Genomic DNA, 21,780 nt, shown 5'->3' with positions numbered 1-21,780 from the left:
TCTCATAGAATTGTAAATTACGTCGCTTTCCGAATTATCAGACTCTTTATTTTGACATATGCTGATATTACAATCTTCCTGTTTAAACGGAGTAATTTCTATAACAGTATGAAGACAGGGCAAACGACTACAAAGTTTAATTTATGATATTTGTTAATAAAACGTGTTATTACCGTAGAAGTAATTGCTTTCATTCGAGCAAGACCCCCCATTCCACCCCCCTCGTCTTTTGTTTCTCGAGAAAAGCTAAAAAATGACTTCGTAACGTCTTCATGGAAATCTCGTTCCTGAACGTATGATAAGATATGTAGCGACACTCGACAGTAAACTTTCTAACAGTTTTTGTCCCGTGGCTCGCTACACAAAGACCCTATTCTTCGAATAAAATGATTGCCAGATGTCGATACATCCTCACGGAATATTTTCAACTAGCCTAAGGATTTGCAATAAATTTTAGGATTTATTTAGCCAAGGTCCTCCAATGTGACAAACAGTCCTTCTCTTAGCAGTTTCTAAACCTATCACCTCCTACGGGAAGATACGAGAAATCTGTTTTTCTCACGTACGATGCTTCCCGCTAGCGACTTCCTTTCAAGGGCAGCTAGCAACCTTTTTCAACTGCCAACACAAGAATTAGCCAATTAACAACGGCGTCCATTTCCTTCACTTTCTGAACCAAGGCTTTCCTTAACGAATCCGATGATCTCGCATCCTAAGACACACCCCAACATAGTTTTCCTTCGCGGCATCATCGTGACGGAAAGTCAGTCGTTACATATCGGTCCGAAACAATCATCGGTAAATCATAGTAATTGTTCAGAGTTCCTCGGCATCTTAGGCAATCATCATCCGAACTTCTAGCGCGAATCAAAATCGCATCGACCAGAAGTCGAACTTGTAATCGCGAATCGCGAACCGCTACTAGTAATTTAATAATCGCAAGTCTTACGTTAAGTGCACACCTTGAATATATTATACTGAATTTGTTTTATTATATTTAATCAAGTGTTTCTTCCTTTCACTATCACGATCCATCGTCTCAGATGGAATAATGCACGCATGCGTGATGTTATCTACATTTATGTAATCTGGTTCACTATTTTCAAAGTTATATAATTTTGATGTAAGTAATACATCTGCCAGTTGCTCCTTACCTTCGGAGGACTCATCATGACCGAGGCAAGAAGTAAGAAATTAAAGAAAAAAGTGTTCTGGCCGCAATGGATCGCTGGTTGCGGAGGTATTAACTAATCACCAATTAATTTTTCGAGATGCATATTGCGCAGTAATATTAACAACACTGCAGTACCCGCGAAACATTCAGATAAAAGAATAATCATAATTTCGAATTTTTCTTACAGTCTGGTTGTTGATAACGGAACTGGGATTAGTGGGAGGATGGTCGTCTCCGTACATCGACTACTTAACTTCTGCAGAATCCACATTTCCAGTGACACTGTCGGAAATATCGTGGGTGGTGTCGTTATTCAATTTGGGAAGATTTTTCGGTGCTATCGGAGGCGCTATATGCGTCAACTACGTCGGCAGCAAGACAACAAATACGATCAGCACTGTGCCCATCTCGCTTGGTTGGCTCTTCATCATCTTGGCTAACAGCGTGGAATGGTTATATGTCTCAAGATTTTGCAGTGGCATCAGCCTAGGGATGACTTACAGCTGCTATTCTATATATCTAGGGGAAATAGCGGATTCTAGCATCCGAGGAGCGTTGATGGCACTAGGCACGAGCGGCGTAGCGACAGGAAACTTTATAATGAGTGTTATGGGAGCATATTTATCGATGACTGTATCAGCCACGATAGCCTTAGTTCTTTGCCTTTTCCTCATGATTCTTTTCATCTGGCTGCCAGAATCCCCTCATCATTTGATTAAGAAAAGCTTGGACGAGAAAGCGAAGTCATCGATTCGATGGTACCATAGAGACTATGACGTAGAATCGGAATTCATGGACTTACAGAGGTTTGTTGAAAATGTCAGTAAGCAAACGTTAACAGACTCTCTCAGAGAATTAAAAATTCTTCATTTCCGCAAGTCGATTATTATTGTTACGATTCTTACCGCGTACGCTCAATTGAGCGGAATCAATAACATTTCGTTTTACATGGAGTCGATCTTCAGGTCCGCAAAAGTTAGCGTGATGGACCCAGCGCAAGTAGTGATAATAGTGATGGCATGTGGTATCATCGGATGTTGTTTATCAATACTTTTAATGGACAGATTTGGAAGGAGAATTCTTATGGTCGTATCGTGCACTGGAATCGCGTTATCTTTAAGTCTGTTAACGGTCGAATTTCAATTGTTAGATTTTGGTTTTGATTCAAAAACAGTGGAAGGACTAGCGATTACCGGAATGATAGCTTTCTACATAACAGTTTTCTCGGGTGTTACTCTCCTAGCACCAACGATGCTTGGCGAACTCTTTCCTCCTCATCTAAAGTGCGTCGCAGCATTTATTATCAGCAGCGCAGCCGCCGTTGTCTCTTTCATCTCAACCGTCACTTACATGCCGCTACTTAATTTTCTGAACGAACGATATTTGTTTCTATTTTATGGCCTGTTAGAGGCTACAGCTATACCATTTACCTTGATCTGTGTACCTGAGACGAAAGGAATGTCCTTGCAAGAAATTCAAGTTCAACTGACGGGGAAGAATAAAGCTTGAAGTATATCTAGTGCTAATAAGGCTAATCTCTCTCGTGAGCAAAATACGGAACGATTTATAATCTCTAATTGAGTTATTATATGAACGTTTAAATATTTTACAAGGGCGTAAATACGAATACTGTAAATATCAAAATTCAAATACTCGTTTTAAATGTAGACAATTATTTTTTTAAATAAACGTAATATTGATTGTATTATTAATGTGTTATGAAACTGAAATTATTACTTCGTAGCTAGAGACTGTACATAGAATACGCCTTCTCGAAGATTGTCTCTCAGTTCAACAGATATTTCGTTGGAACCGATGAAAGCGCATCTCAAGGAATTTTCTAGTGCATCCAGAAACGACGGACGAACGTTGGATAATAGAAGAAAAGGTCGCGATGCCTGTTGTTCTTTTGCTTGCCATTCTTCCTTTAACCGAGAAACGATGTAGCTATTTCTCTTTGGGGCGGACACACGCCGCCGTAACGTCGGCGATGGAACTCGGCCAGTTTCATATTTTACAAGACGATATTTCAGCCGTGCTGGCTACGCCAACAATGTTAAAGGTGACACGGTCCCATGGTGGCACTGCTGAAAATTGGACACTGCCTTATCTCGCCCGGGTCATTGCACGATGACTGTTCTTGATATCCTTATAAACATCAGGGCATCGATACGAATTTACGATACGAGTTTTCTTTACTGTTAAATGATACGAGCATGTATTACAAAGAAGCTGTGATAATAAATATCATTAGCACCGAAAATTGTCACCGATTTCGCAAGATATCTCGCTTTTACAAACATTGCGAATAACACGAGAACTATATTTCGCAATAAAAGAAACATAAGAGATAATTACAATAAAAAAAATTATTTATCTTAGCATATTAATGATACAAGCTAGAACGTATAAAATTACGTTATGTTATATTTCCGTGATGACGAACCGAACATCGACGCGGCGAATTAATTACTTAAACGTAACTGTTATTTCATAATAAATGTTTCACGTATCGCGCACACATCCGCTGTTCCTCCGGGCGTATGTGACCAGTTATCATTTTAAATTGATTACCGTGCAACCCAATTGCGTTTCGAGAGTTGCGTGAACCAATAATTCTTTGATCCATCCAGGGTGGAATAATGGTCACGGAGCCGACTTTGCCCTCTGACATGCGCCAACGCTGTTAAGTTATTGCATTTAGCCCGATTCAGATTTACGATAAGCCGATTTCCGGAAGGAGAATATCCTGCAGAATAAAAGATTATAGGAATTATTGTAATTAATATCGTGTCCATATCGAGAAAATGTATCAAGCTTTTAACAGCGCCTCTACAGTTATCTGTCCGCTTCATGAAATATTCATAAATATTCACTTTTTGCTTTAGTTACTATTGCGCCGATATTCTTTCCCCAGTTTCCTTACTCTCTTTTCCTTTCTCTTTATTTCCCTCTTTATTTCTTTTAGTCGTAACGATCGTTACAGTTTAGTGGATGTAAAAAAAAGCAAAAAAGGTACATCGTAAACGGGGCGATTATCGCTCGTAACTAAAGTGGAATATTCAGGAGAATAGAAGTTGAATGTTCAATGTTGGATACGTTGAACCGGAAATAAAGTGTCAGTTTGCCAATTTGATAACTCTCGATTCTATTCGGTTATATTCGCCAAAGTTGTATACTAAATCGAGCTCGATAAGCAGATAAACTTCGTTACAATCGTTTAAATTGTAATAAGCTTTAGGGAATATATGTAGCTGGATATTAATAATATTCTTTAAAAATTTAACCAACGAATTAATATAAGGATCGTGTTTAAGACAACTTTTTAGATATTTCCTTAATACAGTCCGCTCACTTAATATTTCAGATGTAGTACAATTTGAATGCGAAATCGATCGTAACGTGCCAGAAAACTACAAGAAGAACTAACGCAATTAAATAACTGCATTTTTTCGTTTTATTGTAGAAGATAAGATGATGCCACTTTAAAGCTTTCTCAGGAACAAACAAGATAGTTTATCGTCACACGGATATAAACGCTTCTCTCGACAGGGCCCCGGAAATTGTACGCTTTAAAGCAAGCACTGTACATCACTGGCTTTCTTCAAGTTCTATACGATTCGTAGTTTCGAAACCGACGGGTCGTATATTCACATTTAACCTGTCCATATGTATTAAAAGTGTTACCAAAATTGCTCATTTTAAAACAATATCTTTAAATTTGTAAGTTCCCCCGCTAGATTTTATCCGAAACGAGGCGAGATTGCTTCATTCTATATTTCCACGATTATGCCAATTATAGAGAAATTTTCATACTATATAATGTATTGAGCATAATGTAATAGCTATTCGAACACTAACTCAATCGTTCTCCTATATGCAGGTCGTCTCTATGTTCGTTTCAGAACTCCTAATCGCTTTAAAGCTGTCTACAACTAAACCGAGTCAATTATCCTGTCAACTCTCTGCTCTGAATCCTCTTACCTGATACTAATTACATCGCTACATTTGGTAATACCGTACGAAGTAACTATTTCTAAACTTTCGAATTCGTAAAATGTTCAAAAATTCCCCGTTTTAACTTTAGATTAATTTCTAAAGTCAGTAAAACAAATTTCATCATTTCATAAATGAAGTTTGCGAACCTGTTCGCTTCTATCACAGCCCGACCATTTGAAATCGATGAAAAAGCATACTTTCGGTTGCTGTGCCAGAAACGTAACGATAGGACCATTTATTTCATTCGCTAGACACGGCACAGTAGTTTAATTTACCTCGACAGGAGTCTTGAGGCGAAATACAACACAAAAGCACGCACAGGCTAACGACGGAAATTATTATCGTTTCGTTATAGTCGAACGTAAATAGATTTACTCAACCATATTGTTTAATCTTAATTGTAGACGACATTATGGTACGCTGGAACTGCAGAGGGAGCAATCAAATTTCAAGAAACATTATAAGATATATCAGCACGATTCTTTGTATTAACATAATAAATCCACTATGAGACATTCTGCATATCATCATTATCTCGTTAATTAACGTCTTTACAATTTAAGCATATATATACTTAAGTTGTATATATTGTTATATATATAACTTAATTAACTAACTTTCGAATAAATTATTTCAATCAAATTAATTTTTGTCATTGTCTGTAGAGTTCTGAATATGTAAGACCTTGGAAATCACCATATTGTCTAACATAACAATTAAAATGACAATTGCATCAATTACAGACTAATTTTACAGATTAATTTCTTTAGTTCAATTTGAAAACCACACTTGTGTTCCGAAGAAATACAATTACTTTTTCTAGGAAATCAAACATGGGTAGGATTTCTCGAGGCTTCGAATTTTTTCAGAACACGGGGAAGAGGCGCAAAGAAAAATCATGCATACAAGCTGCAATAATGGAATGCCTCCAACTTTCGGTCAATAAAGGAGTTCTGAAGACAATTTTGCAATGCAATAACCCTTCGCGCCGTGGCAATCGACAAAGTTTTCCCCGAAGCCTTGCCTCCTCCACGTTCGCGTACCTACCCGACAATCTTAAAATTCAACGAACCTCGAGGAGGATCGTTTTTCAACCAGACAGAGGATTCCCCTGTTCCTGATTTTTACCTCGCCGAACCGTTTCGTGCAGGACCAAGTGTCATCGGTCATAAAAAACAAGAAATCCCGGACCATTGGCACTCACGATTGGAATCGCTTCTATTCTATTCGCTTAGCGCGACAAGCTGCGACAAGCTACGGCAAGCGCATGTCGCGTCAGGTGGAACGTGAGAACGTGGCCTGCGAACGTGCGAACGCGGCCAACGAATTTTGATTTTTAACCCGAATCCTCATTTAAATGCCGCACTTGTGCGTCGCGTCGCGTCACATCGCACGTCAACGTCTTCTCATTTGCACGTGAGAATGCTCGCATTACCGAAGCACAGAAAAATAACGTAGAAAATTCAAGAAAAAAAAAAAAAAAAGATGAAAAGCGATATCGATCGCAGCCCGGTTTAAGAGAAATCGAATTTCGAATCGAAGTAATTTTTTACCATTGTCTCGAACTTCGGCCTCCTGCATAATGTTCTTTCTCCTTTCTTCGTTCGTGAAGTCGAATATTATATCGCAGAGATACCAAGAAAGAAGTTCGCCTAATAAACTTGTCCGAACAGTCAGCGAGTGGAGCGCGATGAATCTAGGAAGATATCTGGTGAAAAGAGGTTTGGGAAGGGAGTTTCAAAGAACAGGATGATAACGCGAGAAAGTAGCGGTCGCGCTCTGCCTCCCTGGTGGGTTCATTGAAATATTTAAACAAAAGGAATCGGTGGACCATCGCGACGCGCCGGGACGTTTTAGCGACGGTGAAGTTCGATGCACCACATCGACCCGACAAAATGTAGGCTAGTAGTATGTCACGAAAACGCAGGAATTGGTTGGTCGCCAAGTCGCGGATAGTCAATGGAACGAAGATAGGAAGGGGAACGAACCGCTAGGTCTGTAACCTAAATTCTCCCGTAGCGCCGACTTCCAGCGATCGCTTTGAAGCAACCTATACAGCTTCCGTTGGATCAATGATACTTGCGGTTAACTGTACACAATGTTGCATTGCAATAGACCGTGCCTCTGGTACGTGGTATCATAATACTCTCCGTGGCAGCTCGCGACTGTTTCACGTTTTGAACAATCGAAGCAAAAAAATATTCATACAGAAACTCAGTTGCAAAGCATACATCCAACAAAAGCCGCGAATTAATCCAAATAACGTGATCGAGCGCAAAGTCGAGCCGGTTTCTCGTTGCGCACAGAGTAGGACGAAAAATTCGAATACCTTTTGTTTTCACCGATAAAGTATATCGAGCGAAAACCGCTGTCGATCGCATCGTGAATGTCGTACTTCGGAGATTTATTTGTGCGAATCGTTGGATTACTTTGTGTCGACAAGCTGAACGGCCAGCTTTGTCTTTTTTCTTGTTAATCGTGTTATAATCCCCTTATATCATTCTACAATTTGTCGATTTAATAAATATGTTTAATATATTTTACGTATTTCAATTGCGCAACTCGTACAATATGGATTTTTTTCGCATCGTTTCCACCCGTGTAATATGAAATTCTTTGCTATCGAAACTCGATGAATATGTTTAATAATTGTTAAGATAAAATAAAAATAACGAGTGACTGTTTTAAAAAAATGTGAAAATGCAGCGCAGATGCGTGCACAGCGGTCTTCGCCCGAATATTTATCCGAATGAAATAAAGTTGCAGGAAGCAAGTAGAACCGAGCATTCGAAAAGAGATTGCTTGCGAGATAATAGCCATAACAGTCTTGCGTCTCGACGTCTTTCTTCAGGTATATCGACATCACTTTCCAGTCTTCTATTTCTTCCTGCGTTTCTCTCATCCAGTTTTCCACGTTGTTTTCGTAAATTATATCATCCGCATAAATTAGGAAGGGTATCTTACAGTGGCTCGTAACTTCGTTTAATCTTCAGCCAACTATTTAAACGATTAGAAGAAGAGGAATAAATTATCCTCCTTCAGAGAATTTCCATACCATCAATATTTTATCGATCAGGCATTTTTAATGCGAATAATGATTTGTTAACAGCAGTTTTTTAAGGTAGCGGAGGGAAAAAATTAATCATGTTTTTCACATCGCTGTATTTTTTCAAATGAACTGAAATATTGGTATAAAAATCTGAAAATATATTTAAAAGCCTCTAATTGCTATTACTGCGTTGTTTATTTAACGTTATTTGAAATATATTTTACGTTTTTACATCGTAATGTAATTATTTCATATAGGTACAGTCAATATGAAATGCGATCGGAATGTTTCATCGTTGCTGCATTAAAACAAATAAAAAGCAATAAAATAAAAGCAAGTAATACATTCCCCTACATAAAAGAATAAAAAAGAAACGGATATATTCTCTTACTTGCATTATGTATTTTTACCTACATTACGTATGTTACGTAATTTTCAAAAATGAGCAAGTGCAAGAAATGAGATAACATTTGGAAAAAGCCAAACAAATCGCCCGTTAGTCTCGATACGTCCATCCCGTGGCCTGTATACTTCGCAGGCTACATATATGATTACCCTAGTGGAAAGCGGTCGGAGAACATGTTACAGGGCCTATGAGGATATTCCTTTAACTCTCGTAACTTTTCTCCTTCTTTTGCCTTTTGGACTTTCTCGCATCGCCTATACCGTGAAAGATGAAATATGCCCGAACCCTCTGGAGATTCCTACGTCAAACTCGATCGCGAACATCCTTCGCCCTACATCATCGAAAGTTGTTTGAACAGACAAATTCTAAACCATGAAAATTCGAAACTCGATTCGCTTAATTACCCATCCTTCGAACTTCTATTTCGTAACCTTCAGTGTCAACTGTTTTTCAATTTTCATGGGAAACATTACGAGCGGTGCACGCTATTGCTACTTTTCCGACAAAATTTTTTAGTGGAAGGCAAAAGCCACGCGCTTTAAAAATACGGATGAAGGCCAGCCTGTCCTTTTTTTCTCTTCCTTTTTCCTATAATTTGTAATTTTTACGCCGTCACCACTTGAAATGTTGATACAAATTGACAAAATCGAACTTCAGAAATTCATGTAAACAAGATATAAACATGTCCCTATAATTTGTTAATAGGATTTATCTTTACGCGTGATCATGTACACAGCGGAATAAGTTAGCCAGATACAAAATGATAATAATTAAAGGTATTGTACGCTTAAACGTTATCTATATAATGATCAATAGAGATTGATTACGCAGCGACTATACACACCGTAGATCTGTACAGATTGAATATTAATCGACTGTGTACTATCATTGCGATCTATTAATATGCATAACATACCCACGAATAATACAATTATATTTGCTATACTATGTAAATGTCCAAGTGTCTTTTTAAATATGAGAATAGCTTCTATATTTTATTTTTCTAAATATCGAATGTATAGCAGTACAGCGGTAATGCGTTAAACGGTGGTTATGATCGATCGTAATAGCAAAGGGTTCAAAAACACAACAAATGTCAGGTAAAGCACTAACCTGTCAGCCATTGCCCGAGCCATGCCCACCGAGAATAATTACGGTACATTTGCCATTGGGAATCAAGGGAAACAAATTTCGCTGACTGTTGAAGAGGTCATTAAATGAACAATAACTGCAGTGATACGATCGATGAACAAAGTATCTATAATAATCGCAGATGAAGAAGATAGTATTACAACGGAGGCTTCACGGACTTCTAATTTGATATACCGTAAACAAATTCCTAGTATTTTCTTTGCTTCGTTCAATGAACGATTGAAGAAAAATTATATTTCCCGTTCATACGTTTCGAAAATGAAAGTGTCCAACTGTTTACTCGTACCTACTTAACAAAAATTAACAAAAATTAACAAAAGTTAACAAAAATTCAATATCCGTGGAACAAACGCGGATATTTTCGTTTGACAAAGACACAAATTTCGGTATTTTGAAGAACAGAAAAGATTTCATCTATTGCTTCGAGAAAAAGAATGCTTGGAAGAAAATAAATAAAATTTGAAAACACGTATGCGAGGAAAATTTAGTCAACTGTCGATACCTGAGCAAAGGAAACTTTCCAATACCGATCTTCCCTTCCTTCCGCGCTACCTAGAATCTAATTTCTTCAGCTTGCAGGGAAGAGCTATCAGATAATAGAGAGTTACAGAGCTTGCGAAATAAACTTGGCAGATCGCCGTAACATTTCTCGAAAATGACGGAGATCGCAGGAAAAGAAAAGACTGGACTAGGCTGATACGACGGCGAGAAAGAAAGGTTTGGCGACTTTAGCGAGCTCTGAACCGATGAAAGCAGCGTCGTTCTCTGCTGGATGGAGACTGAAGAGACTCCACGGTTTGCCACTTGCACCTCGAGAGCTTTGCTTGTCTCTAGAACTCTCAAGCACTCGTTTAACAGACGGTAATTCTACGGTAATACAATGTCTTTTAGTCCCGTTTGCGGGCAGTGTTGCTCGCTACGGAGAAAACAATACGCTAAAAGGTACCAAGGTTCTCAGTAAGAATTTTGTTCGATAAATTCCTCGCGTCCCTGCTTTGCAATTATTTCTTACCGTAAAAATTCATTAAAGCAAGAATTCGTTTCGTTCAAGCAAAACTGCACCGATAAAAAATTGTTCGTTACGTAAGCGAGTACGAATTATATAAATAGCATATGTATTTCAAAGAGAAATTTCAATAGAACTGCGGATGTTCGTGTTTCGACGGCGTCTGTGGATTTGAGAAACACGTTTAACTTTCGGCCTGGCTATGAAATCACTCGAAGCCCTTGGGCCAAGAGTCTACTCAACTCCATACACCAAACGCGGCCACTCCGTATCCAGATTTCAGAAAGAGCACATATCATAACCCGAAATGCGTTGGTATTTTCTCGCGTCGCGGTTTCACGTCATTCACCTCTTTCAACATCTATATTTATAACTGGATCCTATATCTAGAATTATTCATCTTCCACGTATTTATTTACGACTGTTACCGCAGTTACGCTCTTCGCTCACGAAATTCCAGCATCCAATTCAAAAATTCTTAGAAACGTTCGATAATCCTCTTCGATGCGCGCTTAGTTACTCTCGTTTCTCGAACTTTGCTTTCAGAAGTTTTTCTACGGCCACGTTTAAATGTTTCCAGCGCGGTTGCCCCTTCTGATCGTTGAAAGTCTCTTCCCGCTGGTATTTATCGACGATCGTAGATTTCTATAGTCCCTGCGTTAAAAGATAGCGATAAGTCTGGAAGATTAAATTTATAAGAACTTACGATCATAATTCGCCAGCCGGCCAACGAAAAATGGTCCGCTATAAATTAACCCTCGAGTATTTCCATCGAGTTCGGTTCAACGAGGAAATATACCTGACCCTAAATCTCGCGCGAGCACATTTTTAAAACGTTTAATTTAATCCCGTGAACAATCTCACGGATCGTTTCTCAATCTGAGGTGTTTGGAGAGCTTTTAAAGCAGTACACGCACGACCTGTCGACGGCTTTGTGCCGATTACGATTTATTAACTACGTTCGTCGACAATTGCGCGGATTACGTCGAACGGTAACAAAGCAGCCTTTGAACGTACTGCTTTTACGCTTTAAACGCGAAAACACAACCGTGAAAATTTAATGGGGAAGGAGGTACGAAGGTGTATAAATTGAATTTCGACGATTTAGACGAATATAAAGTTGGAAAAGCTAATTGTAAACGTATTTCATTGAATGCAGCTGTGATAATCATCGCAAAATTATTGAAATCACCGTAAACGTAGCTAGCCTATCATCTGATAATTGTTGCTATAATATAATCGTTTGTATTTTATTCTACATCAAACATTATTAGCTATAAAATTATATAATAAATTATGCAATAAGCTTACCGCGCGCATGTTAGTTTCATAATGCTGGAAAAGATCGTTTGAAACATGAATAATGTGAAAATGCTATTACAATGGTACGTCGGATAGAAGAACGAGCAGTATGAGAATAAAACACGAATAATAAAATAGACAACGCCGAATAAAATAGGAAAGAGAAGAAACTTCGTAAAAAAAACGTGACTGGTTTACTTTAGTTTATTCGGTAACTAGGAGACGTCTCTGGCCATCCCTGCAACCCCTGTGAGTTTCAGCTTGCAAACTTATTTATCTCTTTGCGGAGATCTTGCCGAATCTTTCCCCAGAGAGAATTTAGATAAGTGCGCTAAAACGAATTTGCGAGATACTTGTGGATGCGGCTCTTGTTAAATTTTGTTCGACGTTCTCTAAGAAATTTCGACCTTCTAAACGAGCACTTTCAACTAAAAACGTTGGAGATTCTCTATGCGTCGAAGTAAATTAATTCAGATTTGTTTGAATGCAACTTTTACGGAACGATTAGCGAAAGAGCGACGAGAAACATTTTTAAGTAGAAACGCCCTTGTTAGTCAGACGTCCAAGTAGAACACAGTAGTTTACTCATATCCAGCGAAACCATACAATGTTCCTAATACATTTATGATAATGGCACCACTGTAACTGAGATATAGCCAGATTATACAGAGTCGTACTTACGAACTGACTCTAATTGATCGATTTTCTGAGGGTGACTTAAAAAATGTCCGACAAGAAACGAACGGCATCGTCATTATTATTGCGGCTGCTCGAACGAGGAAAGCTTCACATCTTTCGAACGAGTTCCGAATGCACGGTAAAAGCGGCATTGAATTTCAAGGATTCTCGTGCCTTAATCGTCGCGGGAGACTGTTCTTAATCACGATATCGCCTAAAATGGTTTCCTACGTCTCATGCGCCTACCGCGTTTGCATGTGATTTCGCAAATGCGTCGTTCGAACGCATTTGGAACGATAAGGAGAGGCAGAGATAGATTCGACGTGCTTTCCAAGTCTCCGATTTCATTGAAAAATTTAATCTACCTTAATGGAATGCACCCATTATCACTGAATAAAAGGGCGATGATAACAGTAAAGTTAAATCCCATTATGAAAGATACCTAACGATGAACAGACCAAGGTATCATTACAAGCTTATCGAACAGAATCGTAGCGTGTTCCAAGTTAATGCGTAAACTGGTTCGGGACAATTTTACAGAACACACACCGCTCGAGAACTGCCGATAATACGTCAGGATAATTAACGACTTGCGCTCGACGTCGATGGAACAACGCTTAATCTCGATTTTTTCAAATCTTCTCCGTGACTCGGCAAAAGCATTCGTATCTCGATGAACCTTGCCAGGAATCCGCTCGTTTACTAAAAAGATAAGTTCGCTGATTATTTGGGGAAGAACTGTACGGAAAGTTGCTGTGAAAACGGAAGGGATGGATCGCGACAACGAAAATAAAAGTAAAACCGAATACGTTTTTTCGCACATTTGTACGTCCACGCGTGAAAAATTTCTCGTTATTCTCGACGCTAACTTCTAAAAAACGTGGACATGAATTTTTTATAAACCTAGGAAATTCGTATGCCGCACGCGCGACTTTCCAGCGAGAAAATTCTCTTGACATCACGGGGAAACGTCGAGCAAAGTGGTATCTTAAGTTTCGTTACACGTGTGGCTACCTAGAGACGTTTTCCTCCTCCTGACTACCGGAAAAATTACAAAGTTTTGTAGACCTACCAGACCAAACGACGCCCAACTTCCACATTGGTTTCATCATTGGTAACAATCCATTATACTCTGATCGAATGCTCGACTCGAATATCAATATCACGAATAGCTCGAATTTTCAAGTATAATTTCTTCCTAGTTAAAGTGAAACGAACCGAACCAAACAAATTGCTATATATATGTCGAGTTGGGGTTAACACTTGGATTTGGGGCGTGTAAAGAATCTGCGCCAGGGTCGCTCATCGTCGGTGTACAATCGATGATATCTTTTATTGTCGCAAATACAAGATAAACTACCGGTGTCGATACTCGAACGATAATGACAATGATCGCGGGGTCGGTATAGCGAATCCACGGCCCACGGGATAACTGATCTACTTTACTTCTAAGTCGAACTCGACTTACTCCTTGTGATGCAAGGATCGCTTGATTAACTCTTTACTAAGACGTAGATTATTCACTGATCGTACAAACACAATAGGTAACTAGTGCAACTGTAAGAAAAAGAATGACTTTCCGTCGCGACGACGCTGCAGAGGAAAACTATGGTGGGATGTGCCTAAGGGCACGAGGTCATAGGATTCGTCAAAGAAAACCTCCGCTCGGAGGGTGAGGGAAATAGACGTTGCTGTTAATTGGTTAATCTCCATGTTGGTGGTTAGAAAAGGATGCTAGCCGCTCTCTCGGGAGAGCTCCTAGCGGGAAACGTCGTACGTGAGGAAAGCAGATCTCACGTATCTTGCCGCAGTAGGTGACAGATATACGGGCTGATATAATAAAGACTGTTTGCCAATCTAAAGGGCTTTAGTTAACCAGATCCTAAGATCTGTAACGGTTTCTCAGGCTATCTGAACATAAACTGCGAATGATGCGATCTCACCCAAAGAATGGGGTCTGTGTGTGGCCGCTGGAATGTTTCATTGTCAAGTGCCGGTACGGCCAATTCTTTAAAGGAAAGCTATGTAACTTCGTATCTCTATTAGGTGGAACGTTCATCCCGTGGTCGTGGCTACACTCGGAGACCGATCGTCGCCTCGAGCCCAAGCTCATTGTCTCAAGTTTCGAATGGCTGTGTTGGGTTATTTCGTGAATGCTATTGAGGTTTTTCCAAGTAATTCCAACGGGTGGCCCCGTTGTCCTTTCATCTCCGACATATACATACGCAACACTCTTTATTATACAAAAGGAAAGGCCAGTTTTATAATGCAACCAGATGGAATATTCGCTAACGATGTGAAAAACGTAAAATATTTGCAAGATAACGAGAAATTTTGACATAAATCGCAGGTTAAATTTGTATAGGATATGTAGCTTAAGTTAGATTGTCCCAAGAGTTTCTTTTGTTTTATAAGGAAATAATAGATGCTCGATATCTTTCGTTTTACATTATTTTATTGAATTATGTATGATTCATTATGTATGTTCCAATAGAACAAAATGGATCATACATAATTCAATAAAATAACATAAAACAAGAAATGTTGTGCATCTACTATTTCCTTATAAAACAAATGAAACTTTTGCGACCACCTAATATTTCAATATTTGCACGACAAAGTTAAATATTTTTTAAGCAATGTTTTAAAATTTACAATGTTTTCATTCGTAAGAATAGTTACATATTTTAAGTTATGTGTATATCCTATTTACATGTATTCGTGTATTTTAGCCACAGATGACACAACGAGAAAATCTTACACTCAATGAACAGAGCACGCCGTAAAACGTAGACAGGCTATAACGTTGAAACGAATACTGAGTGATGCTGAGACTGCACTCTAGATTTTTAACGATCGACGTCTCTTTCAACTTTTTCAGTAGTTTTTCTTTTCTCGTTTCACTTTCTAATTCCCTAATTCGATCAAATCCCGTCAAATTTTGCTCAAAGGCAAAAAGCTCGATAAATCGACATCTCGTCGATGAAACTTCCAATCCGATTATCTACAGACAATTTCTTTCTTGCAGCTGTCGCATGTTCCTCAAAAAACACCAATTTCACTCGATTAACGTCGTATTACGATAAAATCTTATTTTTATACGCGTTCACCCGTTTTCGGCGCTACCACTATCAGAAATTCGAAATATCGTGAAAATAATATCTCTCCGGCACTCGTTTATATTTCACTCGCGCAGATTCTTCCCGAATTATTTCTTCCGAATGCTCTGAATATTTCAACGTTTTCAGAACCGCTTTTCGCCCGATACTGATATCGTTTCTTCCCCAAGCAACCCCTTGCTCGAAGTTTTCACCTTCTTTTTCGATTTCATGAAAACTCTGCACCTCGAAGAATTCCAAAAGATAAGATCGTTTCGGTCGACGCCTCCATGGTCAAATTTCCACTCGAAAAATCCGAGCGCCAACTTCGTTCCTAACTCGTCCCATTATATTCGTACGTCGCGCCACACTTTAGCTGATTATCTTCAACCGTTCTTCCACATTGCTTCGTCCGTCCTTTTTCATCGACTTCTGCTCGCCACTCTTGCGCTATGCACTCGTGCTCGACTTTACCCCTTTTCCCGTGCACATCACAAATCTCTCTTTGCGCTAGGAAAGCTCAGGAAGCAGTGTCTTTATCCGGCAAGGTACGTCCGAATCCTTTCGCCGTTGCACTCGTGTCGCCATTTCCAGGTAGCTTACCTTCGCTATTTCGGTCAGCAGTCGAGGTTGTCGAAATCTTTGAATGAAACCCTCGAAAGACGGACTCAAGGCCCGCCGCTAAAGCCGCCGTCTCTCTTCATCGATCCACGGACTCGGAACTCCAGATTAGGTAGAAGTATCTACCTCAAGAGATTCCATAGAAGAGGTGAAATACGCCGAAGGGAGAAAGGAATAGATCGCGTGAAACGAGATACTCCGAAACGGGAACGAGACTAGGGGATTGGGGCCTCGAAAAAGCGGTTAGAAACGAGGCAAGATGAGTGGAAAATGCAGCGTACATTGCCCTATCTTTCTTGTCTTGTTTTTTTCTTTTCTTTCTCTTTTAGGTATCTTTCAGGAGAAAATCCAGGAAACAATACCCCTGAGTTATCCAACGAAATAAGCGATTTCCCTGTCGTATCAGAATAGGGAGAAAAGTAATGCAGGTTCTCGTAGGTCGTGAAGATTACTACCGTTCTCTAGCGGGCACGACGTTTGGTGGATTACACAGTAAAAGAAAATATAGAAAGCAAGAGCGTAAACGTGATGTTGTTTAGAACGTCTGTCTTGAATCATAGACAGAATTAGCTTTGGTTGCATAAGAAATGTAGGTGGGTAGATGGGAAAAATAATTAATCAGTTAGGAGCATAGGATAAAGTACGATAATGCAAATATTCTCGTTTTATCTCGTGGTGTCTTTATAAAATATAAAATATAAAAATAATTAATTGCATACGCGACGAAACGAAGCTATTTCATACGTCGTAATTAATATTAAAATTATTTTTCAGTGAGGTAGTATCCAATCAGTTTCGAAATGTCACGAATCGTATTCGAAGCGTTGTATTTTACGTTCGGTAGAACTTTTACGTTTCATCAAATTCCACGCTAAATTCGTCATCGTAACTAGTTTTGACGGTTGCCAACGCGTCGAAAATCTCACGCGATACGGTTAATCGAGGATTGTTCGAAGGCATAAAATATTTACGTGTAGCGAACGGTGGGGATTCAGTGCCAAGCGTTGACTGTGCAACGAAGGGAAGCAAACCGCAAGATGCCGGATTCGACGTATGAGAACGCGCTATTCATCCGCATTGCCATTTTTTTCATAGTTCTGCTGGCATGCACGCGGTTCTTGTCGCGCATGAATTAAACGGAGAAAACTGGAAGGAAGAGAACGAGTCGGGAAGGAAGCTGGAATGAAAGAAGTCTGGGTCGCCGCATTCTTTATCCCAGCCAATCGCAGTGTATAACGAATGTCGCAAGCACGTAATTTCCATCTTCCTGGCGTGCCACCAACTTCTGGCAAGTGGGAAATATCCCGAATAAAAAGAAAAGCATTGGCTGTGTGAAAGGTTGCATTTGTCGCTATACACTCGACGTACGAAATTTAGAGAATAATCTTCTTCTAAATTCTACGATGAGATTAGAAATGATAAAGAACTTACGACACTTAAACAAAAATCATTGTAAATTTTAGATCGGATATTCTTAAATAAACAGAACGTGCCAACAGTAATGTGTGTATATATATAACTCACTATACGATGCTTTCAAACAATAAGAGAGATACAAAAAACTTCCACTTTTTTAAAATTCAATACCGGCAGTTCCTAATCAAAATAACGCGATAATTACGCAATGACATTCATTAAGCGCGTACAAACAAACTAAATTTGATTATATACAACACAAACAATGTGGAACCTATAAAACAAAAAGAAACATCAACAAGTGTGAATCCTCAGTTGTGATCCATAAAGTCGTGGAACTAACAGAACGAGTCTCAATAACGTGAGACCGGCTACAACTAACTCAAAGCATTGGAAGATACTTCGAACAGCTACAAGATCGACGGACCAACCAGGGTGTTGAAGTTAGAGATGTCAAGATTCCAGAGTGATTCGTGGCTGGTCCCACGGCCCCAGGAACTTCGAGTTCGAGTTTCGAAGATTTCCACATGGTCCAAGACAGACTCCACGGTCATAAAGTTCAACGCTCGGATTCTTCCGATCGTAATCGAAGAATTAAGTCTTTTATTTACGGACGTATTCAGTTATTTTCTCCAAGATATACTTGGGTAATGCAGCGAAGAAGTAACGAAAGAAAACAGTCCAGAGATTGGCGAACGTGTTACAGCCTTGAGGGCTTAAGAGATCAGCAACGCTAGCCTTAGACAGGAGGCTTCCGACGCGTATCCACGGGATATAGTTGAACCGTATTTCTCTTAAATTTATAACCAGAGAATTTGCCAGATTGGAAAGCTAGTAAATCTCAGATGTAGCGTCAAAATGTTATTGTACGTTTTATCGTTATTTTACATGGATCTGGAACCATATCGTAGGTTGGTATTCGCCTCAGGGTGTTACTCGTGTCAGCCACGATATTAATTCCATTTTATATTTAGAATAAAATATTATGAATGCGCTGTTGCATTTATAAAGAAGTTCTTAGTGCATATTTGTAACATCATAAAATAATCTTTCGCTATTAACGAGAATTCATTTGAATTATACCGCAATTTACAGATTCAATCCTGTTGTTCTTCTTTCCTCGTTTTTTCTGTCGCACCGTTACGGAGGAGAACGTTATTCTGTTTTTCGCGCTTATCTCTACCTTCACTCGCACAAAATTGTATCAGAAAAAAGTACACAAGGCGGGGAAGGGGAAAAGATCATTCCACCTAGTACTTTACTTATTTTCATTCTTCGCGAACATATTCATAGACCTGGAATTTCTCTCGATATTCTATATTCAATATACGGCTTCGTGCCTCTTCCTTTTCTCTTTATATTTCCTATAAATTTGTTGACACATTTTTGCCGCTACCTTAACGAAAGCAATATTTTTTCACAAAATAAAAATCTTCGATTATTTTATCTCTACTAAAATTTGTCCATCGTTGCAAACCACTTCAAACGCTTCCAACGCTACTATCGAGTATATCTTATTTCTATACTGTGTCTGTTGCAAGGCAGGACAAACGCATTGAAAACATCTGAAGCGAAGAATCGAATATCTCTTGGGAAGCGTCTCCCTATCGACTGACCAAGGGATTACTCGAAAACAATTAATTCAACGGAGAAACGATGGCCCGCTACAATTCTTAGTTTTCCCTCTTGATTTTGGATCGGGCGAACCAAGTGTATCGAGTACTTTATCCGGATGCCTTTTGTATCCGTTACAAAGAACCTCGGCAACAATGGAGGCTGACTATTCGCGTCAGTTTCACGCATATGCCAGGGGCGTTCCAAAAAAAGAAACTTTCGATTCTCCGCAGACATAATCACGTGACTTCCGCCGAGCATCCACGATTATATCTCCTGCCGGATCAAAACTCACCCGTTCTATTCTCGACGACAAAGCGATTGCTTGGCGTTTCTCGGTTATCTGCGTTTATATCGTCGACATCGACTCAGGGATATAAACGGAATAAACGATACCGATAGAATGTTTGAGAGATACATCAAATACCAGAATACATACAAGTAGGGTAAAAGCATAGAAGTATAATATTTCCGTAAAGTTATGCAAAATTAAAAGTTATGCAATTTTATGATGTATCGCGCGTAATTTTATTCCTTGTGATTTAATGTTGAAGTGATCGATACTTCTAGTCTTCGGCTTTCACAAGCGCCGATGTCATCGATAGCGCATAGACAAAAGAATGCGTCGACGACAGACCATAAGCGGCACACGTGCGACGTTGGTTTCGGCGTTCTTTTAGTCTCAGGGTAACATTGCTAGCGTGCGAATCTGGACCAGCTTACATATATTCCACACTTTATACTTTACTTTCACAATAAATTATATATTTACAATACCTTAGAATTTACCCACGCGTTTCTTTAATTCCATATCCATCGTATAACCTTAACATTTAATAAGCTTAGAATTGAAAAAACAAATACTTCTAAGTTACGTTTAATTTTGGTTTCATGAAGAATATCGCAATCTTTTGGTGTGGAAAGAAATCTTCATCGTCTATGTTATTTAGGTGCTCCTTAGGTGCGAGAGGACTTACGTGGCACACGAGTTTCTCGCTGCAACCACGGACCGAGAAAAGATTCATGGAGGCCATTATTCACAAACGATTTAGCGCCAGAATAATGAATACAGCGATCTATACGGCTAACAGAGCAGACGGGAAGGGGTCGAAGGGCAGCCCAAACCACCAAGTAAATGCAGCAAAGTCGGAAGCAGAGCTTGCAGGATCTTCTCAACTTCATAGACATTCTCCATAGACGTTTTGCATGGACGTGCAAGAAACTTACCATTTAACCATTTTCCATTCAAAACCTCAACATTAATATCTATTAAATTTAATATTTCTTTAATCCTTCTAAATATTACGTATAATTACTTTGTATAACTATTTATATTATATGCGACGTTATTAAGTTATACGTAGATAAGATGAATATTTTTGCCGTGTAATACGCCATGCTATGAAATATGTTTTGAAGAAAAACTGGCCACACACGGGTGCGTCCGTATCACCAATTTTTTATTCAGATCTGGAAGTTTACGAGATGGTGTAACGCATCGATCTTACCTTCGTGATCGGACAGGTAGTTACAGGGCAGCGTAATCCATAAAATTTCACCGAACACAACTGTAACACACGATGGCGAGCGTAGAATTTGTCCCTACTGAGTCAGGAGCGCGGCATAAATCAACCGGTGGTATTGTACAGCCACGAGTTTCGAAGTGGACTCGGTACACGCGCAGACCAAAGCAAATATTTTATCCCCGCGAATTAGCATAGATTTCAGGCATCGCCGAATGAGAAGCGTAATCGTCGGAAAGGTTTATCAGCGTACCTGGATCTGAATACTTGAACGCCTAGATAAACGCCGTACCGTATTCCTGATTAACAATGCAATAAAAAAAGAAAGCGCAAAATGTGAATATCAGAATGTTTCTCTTATCATGGCAATAATGTTTAATCTGTGTAAATGAAATTGTTTAACGTCGCGATACACGTTTAAATTTCTACGAAAAATTTACTCGCTCGATTCGAATTACGGAGAATTCCATTTATTTATTACATTCTTCGTTCCTTTAACGGAAACAAATCCTAGTCGTTTACCGCCAAGATTATAATCGCGTGTTCGAGGAAAATCAACGTTATAAAACCATACGTCACACGTCGAATGTTTCATCAAACGTCGTCATTATTGGCACCATGAAATCACGTGAACACGCGCTTTATCTTTTGATTTATAATATCCAGAATTCTGATCAATATCAATCGTTCTTTTTTTCCGGTCTCTCTTCTTCCTGGTTTGCAAACAAACAACGGAAACTCG

The 21,780-nt window shown here is 39.2% G+C and overlaps 2 protein-coding genes across 7 annotated transcripts in view; one reads left to right on the top strand and one right to left on the bottom strand.

The window, feature by feature from the left end:
* Nucleotides 1-21,780, bottom strand: part of Dlg1 (MAGUK family member discs large 1) — a 530,764-nt gene that overhangs the window by 483,017 nt on the left and 25,967 nt on the right. The window lies entirely within an intron of this gene.
* On the top strand, nt 1,080-2,882 carry LOC139990782 (facilitated trehalose transporter Tret1-2 homolog). Its single transcript, XM_072010324.1, has 2 exons — nt 1,080-1,240; nt 1,362-2,882. The coding sequence occupies exons 1-2, from the start codon at nt 1,171-1,173 to the stop codon at nt 2,681-2,683; spliced, it is 1,392 nt and encodes a 463-aa protein (XP_071866425.1). The 5' UTR covers nt 1,080-1,170; the 3' UTR covers nt 2,684-2,882.

Source organism: Bombus fervidus, chromosome 1 (genome assembly GCF_041682495.2).
Source record: "Bombus fervidus isolate BK054 chromosome 1, iyBomFerv1, whole genome shotgun sequence".
Taxonomy (NCBI): Eukaryota; Metazoa; Arthropoda; class Insecta; order Hymenoptera; family Apidae; genus Bombus; species Bombus fervidus.
Note: the sequence above shows the minus strand (reverse complement) of the source record. Positions and strands in the feature narration are given on the sequence as shown.

What these genes read in the sequence shown, in the direction of transcription:
- LOC139990782 (XM_072010324.1), top strand. Translation starts at nt 1,171, where the DNA reads ATGACCGAGGCAAGAAGTAAGAAATTAAAGAAAAAAGTGTTCTGGCCG. An exon ending in ATGGATCGCTGGTTGCGGAG is followed by an intron (nt 1,241 to 1,361) that starts GTATTAACTAAT and finishes TTTTTCTTACAG; the next exon opens with TCTGGTTGTTGATAACGGAA.